The sequence below is a fragment of the Myotis brandtii genome, unplaced genomic scaffold, assembly GCF_000412655.1.
Source record: "Myotis brandtii unplaced genomic scaffold, ASM41265v1 scaffold460, whole genome shotgun sequence".
Classification (NCBI taxonomy): domain Eukaryota; kingdom Metazoa; phylum Chordata; class Mammalia; order Chiroptera; family Vespertilionidae; genus Myotis; species Myotis brandtii.
In genome coordinates this window covers 283,304-291,946 of record NW_005367588.1, presented here as the reverse complement: position 1 = coordinate 291,946, position 8,643 = coordinate 283,304, and the positions used below count along the sequence as shown (strand labels likewise).

At 48.1% G+C, this 8,643-nt stretch overlaps 1 protein-coding gene across 1 annotated transcript in view; it reads left to right on the top strand.

Annotated features, from left to right (window-relative positions):
* The window catches only part of ANKRD29 (ankyrin repeat domain 29), a 24,568-nt gene extending 20,456 nt beyond the window's left edge, over window positions 1-4,112 (top strand). The window contains exon 12 of the mRNA XM_005875409.2: window positions 1,634-4,112. Coding sequence (XP_005875471.2) covers window positions 1,634-1,738 — 105 coding nt within the window. The 3' untranslated portion in view covers window positions 1,739-4,112. The remainder of the gene's footprint in view (window positions 1-1,633) is intronic.
* The last annotated feature ends 4,531 nt before the right edge of the window (window positions 4,113-8,643 follow it).

The following is an 8,643-nucleotide window of genomic DNA, read 5'->3' as shown; positions in this document are numbered from 1 at the left end:
GGGGGCAGGGTTATGAGTGTTCTGTCATCCACGAAGGGCCCTAAAAATGTCAGAGTCTGGTCGTTACCGCCACCCCCGGAGGCTGGATGGTCATATGCTGAGGATTGCTGGCGCTCTGGTGTCTGCATGGGAAAATGTCACTTTTATGTTGTTAACAGGACTTCACCGCCCTGTTACAGAACCAACCCATGTCTTTTTACAACTCAAACTCTTTAGTTTGCTGTTAGGCCAAATCTGGAGGTGGAAGATGCGCGGTAGCCATAGGAAAAAAACGCGATTGTCGTTGTATTTCCTCTTATCCAACATCTGCATGAGCTGTCCAGTGGGCGGGGTGGGGTGGGGGCAGGAGCCTAGGACGGGTCTTGAAAAAGCACACTACACTGCTAACTTCTGTTTTTGTTTAAAGATTTTTAAATTTATTTTTAGAGAGAGAAATGTCAATGGTTGCCTTCCATATGGGCCCTGACAAGATCGAACCCGCACCCAGGTATGCGCCCTGACTGGGAATCGAACCAGCAGCCTTTTGGTGCCCAGGACGATGCTCAACCAAGGGAGCCACAGCAGCCAGGGCTAAACTTTGAAGGAGGAAGTGGGTGTGGCGAAAGCTATTTTTATTTTATACTTTCCTGCCGCTTGAATTTCTATAAGCATCTGCTACTGTGTCTGATTTTATTCACAAGGAAAACAAAAGCAAGGAGCCCGTCATGACACTTTGAAAAGAAACTATCAGGAAGTACAGCTGAACAGCTAAGGGTCTCCTTCACTCCATGTAATCCATGGGTCATCTCCTGTTCCTACCACTGACCTGTTTGATGACAACTTACCTCTGCTTATCTCTTCCCGAGATGCTGAGATTAGCTTCCATTGGTGGGCCTGGCGGAGTGATAAGGCAGCTGGAAGCACCACTCCTGTCTTATCTTTAGACCTTGGACGGGGACATCCTGAAGGGAGTAGTGTCCTCGTGACTAAGCCATCCAGGGCTGAATGAAGGGGGCCGGGGAGCAGTTAGAACCTTTATATAGAAACTGGAAATGCAGTTCTGGGTGTGCCTCCTGGGAGCTCAGCGGTGGTGGTTGTGGGGATTTCCAGTGAGCACAGCACTGGCTTGGGCGCTCCGAGAGCTATGGATCTACGTGCGGCTGCTCCTGAGGGAGGTTCAGGCGGGCCCTTCGAGGGCACATGCCAGTGTTTATGGAGCACAGGCCAGATGCGCGGGGCGTTGAGCCGGAAACGAGAACACACGACCAAAAAGCATGGGCCCTGGCATCCAGGAGGGCACCGTCTAGTGAGAGGCACGGCGAGGTGGAAAAGTAACCCTGACAAAAAAATAGCCCTGACCGGTGACCTGTCTACGTTCCAGAGAGACCTTTAATGCCTGAACACAACACAGTCCAGTGGGTTTTTTGTGTTTTTTTCCAGCTGTGACTCCAGACAGGATCCAAAGAGGAGTTTTACCGTCTCTTCTCTGGGTTTTATGGAGGCTTGCTTTACCCTTCTGTGTTAGCCTCTTAAGGCACTCCAGTGGGGTTTTTCACCAGGAAAGAAGCAGGTTCGGGTCCGAGCCCCCTCGTTGGAGTCCCTAAAACCACACCAGCTGTGGGAATCCGCTAATGCCTGTCTTACCTTCTTTCAGGCCAACAAACTTCCAGCAGAACTAACCAAAAACGAGCGAATATTGAGTCTCCTGCGAGGCAAGGAAGGCCACAGGAAGAGCTACCTCAGCTGCATATTTGACTGAAAGGGAGAAACCGTCACCGCATTGCCCACTAGAAACTGCTTTCAGATGGTGTTGGAGATTCTGTAAGGAGACAGTGCCCTGGTTGCCCACCCAGGTTCCCCACCCAGAAGAGCTGTGCCTGGTGCCTGAAGCACAGCGCAGGGACCTCCTCGTTCACACGACTGCTCACGTGGCCTGCAGCCCACTCCCCGGGGCCTGGCAGGATCGTGGACTCACTCGGGTCTCTCGGTTAAACCCTAATTGTTAAACCTTCCAAGAGCTTTAAGTCAGAAGACAGAAAGACTGTAAGCTTTTAAAAGCTGCAGGTCTGACCTCCGATGAGCTAGTGAACTTTAGCTTTTGTGTTACATGTAAGTGTGCTAAAATGTGTAGCTCCGTGAGATTTTACATGTATGCATGTATGTCATCCCAGTGTAAGGTGTTTCTCCCACCCAAGGATCATAGCTGTGGTCTCAGACCTGACGTGTGAACTTGCATCACTAAGAAGTCAAAGGGAGCTGTTGAACTCAGAAGACAAAGTGTTCCTGTGTGAGTTGAACCTCATCTTAGTCCTAACACGCAAAAGCCATGTTTACCTGGAGTCCGTATTGCAGGAAGGGTAGGATGCAAGTGGCAAATTTGGAAATTCAGAAAATTACAGACCGCAGGCCTTGAGGATTGTTTTTTTGAGCTTTTATTTAGGTTATGTTATCGGGGCCCTGATTCCTGTGCCATTGGCATGCTCTGGAATCTGGAGCTTCCAACATCGCTCTGCTTGGTACAGTGGCTTTGCGGTCCTTGGGTACAACGTGATATACGCAAGTACGATATGTCGCTAGCACTATTGCAGGACTGTAGTAATAAAAGACTGTTGTTAGTGTGTAGTAAGTGTTCCTCTATGCATGTTCTTGAGCTAGTGGGTTCCAAGAAGGAAACCTGGGTTTTATGGAACTATTCCTCTGAGAAAGGTGTCAAAACTTATATTCGATGCACTTTACAACCCGTGGTGTCTACATGCCTCATTCGGTGCCTACGCGCACAGACATGAGCTGACCCTCTCTCTGTAACCCGCCGTGATGAACACGGGTATTCTGTGACTTAGAAACACATCTTTCCTTCTCTCGTTCCTGTTCTGCTCTGTGTCCGGCCCGTGTTCTGTGTAAACACACGTTGACACAGAGGGAGATGTGACCCCAGGAGGGTTTTTTAACCAACTTGCAGTGTCACTAAAAGCATTTTTGTTAAGTCAGTAAACAACGGAGTATAATTTTGAAATTGGAAAGATATCCTCCTAAAGTTTGTTATGATCAATAACATAACCAACAGATATTAGCTTATTTTGATCATTATCACAAGCAAAGCCAGTACTGAGCAACCCACAGCCTGGCCAGCTATGCAACACGCCTGCAGTCTCACGTCAGGATAAACAGTTAGAAAGCTTCGCCTGGATTGCTGAACCCCGTATATTAATATTTTAGTAGCTGCAAAGCAGTGCCATTTTCCTCATTGACTGTCTTTTACTCAGCAAAGTTGTGCAATTACACATCCCCCCATGAGAATTTCACAAAGCAATATTTATTCTGGAGAAAATAATGTGGCCTTAAATTTTTAATATTTTTTGCCTTAGTTAGAGCCCTAACTTAGTTAGAGCCTTAAGCCAAAAATGGTTGCTCATCACTGATCTAAATCAAAAGTTTTATGGGGACTGATAGCAAAGTTCCAAAGGACAAAAATGCAATGAAGTCACAAACTTAATGTTGTTGTTTTTCACTAAGACATGTTTTCCTTGGCCTATTTATTAGATCATTTTATGTGGATAATGCTCTTGATCAATAGCAGGGTCATTAAAATGAATCCAGGAGCTCTAACAATATTTAAGGGAGCCTCTGACGGTAGCTTAGAAGGCTCACACGTGGTCCAGATGAGATGATATTCTCCGCAGCAGGGAAGATGATCGTCTAAATCACTCACCCAAGACTGGAAAAAACAACAAAACAAAACGGCCTGTTATTTAAAGTTAAATTGCAACCGAGCTTGCAACCTGGGCACGTGCCCTGACCAGGAATCAAACTCTGACCTCCTGGTTCATAGGTTGATAACAGGCAAACGGGTTACTTTTCACTGAATTTACTGGGTGACATTGGTTAATGAAATTATATAGATTTCAGGGGTGCACTTCTAAAAAAATGTTTTTAAAGCTAAATTGCATTTGTTTGCACACAGATAGATGGTTCTTGTTTTATGTTCATCTAACTCACAGTTCATTGAGCTCTTAGAACTAGCAATTCCTATGCAAGGCATTTGTTTAATTCAACCACAGAAGTTTTTCATTATGTCCATTTGTCTGATGAAATATTCCAGGTTATAATTCAAAATAAAGTTAATATACTACCCAGTTTGCCTTTGCTGCTTTTCCCTGTTTGTGTTTAATCAGAAGGTATTTCTGTGATTTTAAATAAGATGGAATTTTAGAATTAATGACTCAGCTCTGTAAGCCTTACGTTACTTATAGACCTATGATTTCATGATTTCTACCGTGGATCACTTTTGTCATGATGCCAGGAGGTTTTTTTATTCAGACAAAAATTCCCGGGAGAGTCACAGAAGATGCTACAAATAGAAACTTCATTGTTTTGCTGCTTTCAGTGTGGGAAGTCGGGGCGGGGGGGCGGGGGGGGAGTTGCCGCATGGAGGCAGTAAGGGCGGAGAATACAGACATATTTTTCAAAACAGATAGAGGCAGAGCTAAGGGTAGTTGGTGATTAATTGAACATGGAGAGTGAGGGGGAAAGGTGAATTATACTAAGTATGTCGGGAGACCCTAAGACCCACCCCCCCAGTTTTGCTGATTGGCTAGGAGGACCCCAGAGCTCATCCTGTGGTCATACTCAGGGCAAAGATGACAGCAAAAGGGTGTGTAGCAAGATCAGCGAAGGGGAAGGGAAGTGGCGTGAAGGCAGGAAAGCAGTGCAGGCCTCCAAGAGTCTCTCCAGCAGTCACTGGGCGAGCGTCCTTGCTCTCCTAACGGGTTGTGACAACACCGTGAAGTGCTGTCCCCGGGGGAAGCTCAATGGAGACGCACCCAGGCTTTTAATTAAGAACTGGTCACAGGCTCCCTATGCCTGGCCTTTGCCAAGATCCCAGACGTCCAGGCATCGGCACAGACCACATGGTTTGTAAACGACTTGGGCTCAGTGAGCCCTTGCCATTCAGGGAAAGTCTGATGTCAGTGCAGGGAACTGTTTGACAGCCGAGCCCCCAGGTGCCAGCCGACAGCCGACCTCGTAGGCAAGAGTCTCTAAGGAGAGCAGTCCCAGGTCTGCTGTCAACTCTTCTCCACACGCGAGATTTCACGGTGCACACGGTGCCAGTAACTGGTAGGAAATGGGGAAGACAGCAGGGTTCAGGGACACAGAGAGAGAGTTTGGGACAAGTTGAAGAATGTGTGCAAACAGATTCCAGCGGGCAGTTGTCAACAGCGGCTGACGTTGAGAACAAGATTGCCACTGATCTTTGTAGAGTGATGGGATGAAAGAGGGACACTCTGGTGAGAGAAAGACCGAGGAGGAACTTTGAAGCAAAAAAGGAAGTTAGCAGAAACAACGTGAAATGGACAGGAGGGGGAATGGGACTTTCTCCTTCATTTATGAAATGGACAGCAGGGGTGGCACAGCGGTTGAGGGTCGACCTATGAGCCAGGAGGTCACAGTTCGATTCCCGGTCAGGGCACAGGCCCAGGTTGCAGGCTCCATCCCCAGTGTGGAGCGTGCAGGAGGCAGCTGATGGATGATCCTCTCTCATCATTGATTTTTCTCTCTCCCTCTCCCTCTCCCTTCCTCTCTGAAATCAATAAAAACATATATTTTTAAATGTGGTCTGGAAATAACTGTAGGTGTGATGGGTAGAACTGCATTTGTGAAGCCGCTCCAAGCACTTCCTAGGCATTGCTGGCAGCAGCCGAATGCATCGCCTCTGCTCGCTCACAAGAAAGGAAGCCCTTTGTGCCACATCATGAAGATGCGAGGTCTGTGCTGTGAGTTCATGTTCTAGACCAGTGGTTCTCAACCTTCTGGCCCTTTAAATACGGTTCCTCATGTTGGGACGCAACCATAAAATTATTTTCGTTGCTACTTCATAACTGTAATGTTGCTACTGTTATGAATCGTCATGTAAATATCTGATATGCAGGATGGTCTTAGGCGACCCCTGTGAAAGGGTTGTTCGACCGCCAAAGGGGTTGCGACCCACAGGTTGAGAACCGCTGTTCTAAGACCCTCCTGGTGAAATGAGAGAACATGTGTCCATCCACGCGGGTCGGTGGGTGTTGGTTAGTGGGCGTGGTGCGTGGACGCCCGTGGAGGTGAGCTGGCGCCTTCGATGCCGCTGCCCTACCTCTGCTTAGGCCCTTGGCCTTACCTGAGCTTCATAATATGGAGAAAAACAACGAACAAGCAAACAAGTTAGATGCTCTCTCAGCAAAGTTAGAATGCTTTATGTCACACTCCTCTCGCTGGCAGCCAGAGAATCTCCCCGGCTGGGCCACCAAACACCAGCAGGACAAACAGGCATTTTCTAGCTCTCGGACTGCGAGACTCCGCCCCCGGCTACATCATCTATGTATTCGTGGAAAGGCAATACTTTAAGATGATTTTAAACGATGGGCGAAGTCCCGTTTTAACAATTGCAGGACGTTATTAAAGACCTCCGGTTCCCTCCTCAGCTTCATCAGAGAGTGACTTCTCCCGTCTTTGGCCTCTTCCCTCCCTCACGTGGGCTTAAGCCTCTTGTTTTTCAGGAGGGAAATGCTGTTCTTCCCCTTCCCGCAGTCGGACTCGCGAAGAGCCTTAGGGAGGAAGTGGTCAGTTTACAAGAGGGGGGCTCCCTCTTTGAGGAAAGGTGAGACCCAAACCACCCCCCGCAAAGGACATGGTGTCCCTGACGGAATCCTCCAGGGAAGGGAACAGCATTGTGAAACGCTGACGGCCATGTTTGGAGTCAGCCGGACGCTGCGGCATCGTCTCTGCGAGGAAGTCCCCCACCGCCCGGGACTGGGTTAGTCACCAAGTCGTGTGCCCTTACGAGGGCAAATGACATGTCACCGTACGTTTGACCAACAATGGCCCCATTTCTGAGTCAGAACCACTGGCACTAAGTCATGAGTTGTAGCTATTTCCAGTGAAGAGGTCAGTGAACTTGGGCTTGCTTCAGTGTGGAGTTTTAAACGTCTATTGCAGCCCTGGCCAGTGCTCTCAATGGTTAGAGCGTCGGCCCTAGCGTAGAAACGTTCACTTCCCCATCAGGGGCATGACCTGGGTTGCAGGTTCAATCCTGGTCCGGGCGCGTGCAGGAGGCAACCAATAGATGTGTCTTTCTCACATGGATGTTTCTCTCTCTCTCTCTCTCTCTCTCTCTCTCTTCTCGCCTCGCCCACCTCCCTTCCACTCTCTCTAAAAATCAATGGGAAACGTATCCTTGGGTGAGGATGAACAAAAAAAAAATTAGTAATAAAGCATATTGCTAGATGCAAAAAAGCAAACTGCAAATGTATACTGTATGCCTCCACCTGTTTAAAAGTCCATGTATTATATTTGCATAAATATCTTCAAACACCCAGAACTTTTCTGGAGGATGTTTTTGCACATTTATAAAGATGCATATGTCTAATAATTTCATTTTCCCTCATTCTGTCCTTTGTTATTATACAATCATTGTTGAATTGTGCATATAATCATAGTGGCATTATTATTTAAACAAACAAGCAAAAAGTCTCTCTTAGGATCTCAACCATGTGAAAACCATTTTCATAGGCATGCATGGGTTACTTTGCGGGGGGGGGGGGGGGGGGGGGGTGTGACTTAGGAATAGGAGAGTTGATTTAAAAAATATACCCTAGGCTTTTGAGCATTGTTGAAGTTGTAGGAAAGACAGACCAGAAAAAACACCTGTATATATGGTAAAAGATCTGTTTCTGTTTTCAGACTGGTAGAATTATCAGAATTTCTGCCCATCCCAGCAATGTTGTATCTGGAGCTTGAAATCTCCTTTACTCGCATCAGTTAATTTGTAAGGGGTTTTGCTGTTGTTTCCGTAAGGACTTTGCTGAACTTGGGAGGCTAACTAGCCCTGCAGGTCCGGGGAATACAGTGCAGCTGCAGCCTTGGAGTGTGCGCCCTGGGACCACCCGGAGGCCTTCCCCAGAGCTGCCCAGGCCGCGTGTCCAGGGTGGAGCCCACACATTTGCATTTCAAACAGGTTCCCAGATAATATGCTGATGCTGCGGGTTCAATGACATCCTTTGAGCACATCTGCATAAAGCAAACTGCTGTGTCATCAGAGGAACCCCACGGGGAGTGGAGGTCACGTGGAAGGGTTAGGGCTGCCGTCCAGAGGAAACCCCTGCAGTTGCAGTGACCAGCCAGCCCCGCTCGGACACCTGGACACCTCGGGGCTGAGGAGGTGGGGAGGAAGGCAGTCACTGAGGAGCCCTGAGTGCGGTCGGAGGGAATGGCACTCTTCAGTGCTGCAGAGGGTGTTTGGCCTTTTCATTGTGAATCAGAGCCCACTGTGGGGAAAGGAGAGCCGTACCTCCATTTCTGTAACTTCAAAATGGAGATAACTGATGCTGATGAGTGATCTCAACAACTGAAACCTGAGGGGTAATGTCACCAGAAATGCATGGGATAAACATAAGTGCACGTCCAAAAAAGGCGGTCATATATAATAATAAGAAGAGGCACGGTAACAAAACAAAACAAAACACACAGAGAACAAGGACGCTTCTTTATCTGTCTCTCTGGACTGCACCTAGAACTCAGAAACGGCCTCTGGTCCCACCCGCCCGGGAACTGGGTTTGGGTTCTCGGCCTCGCTCGGCTCCGCCAGCAGAGGGTGCGGTTCCAGCGCCTCCCGGGACCTGGGCTGAGCTG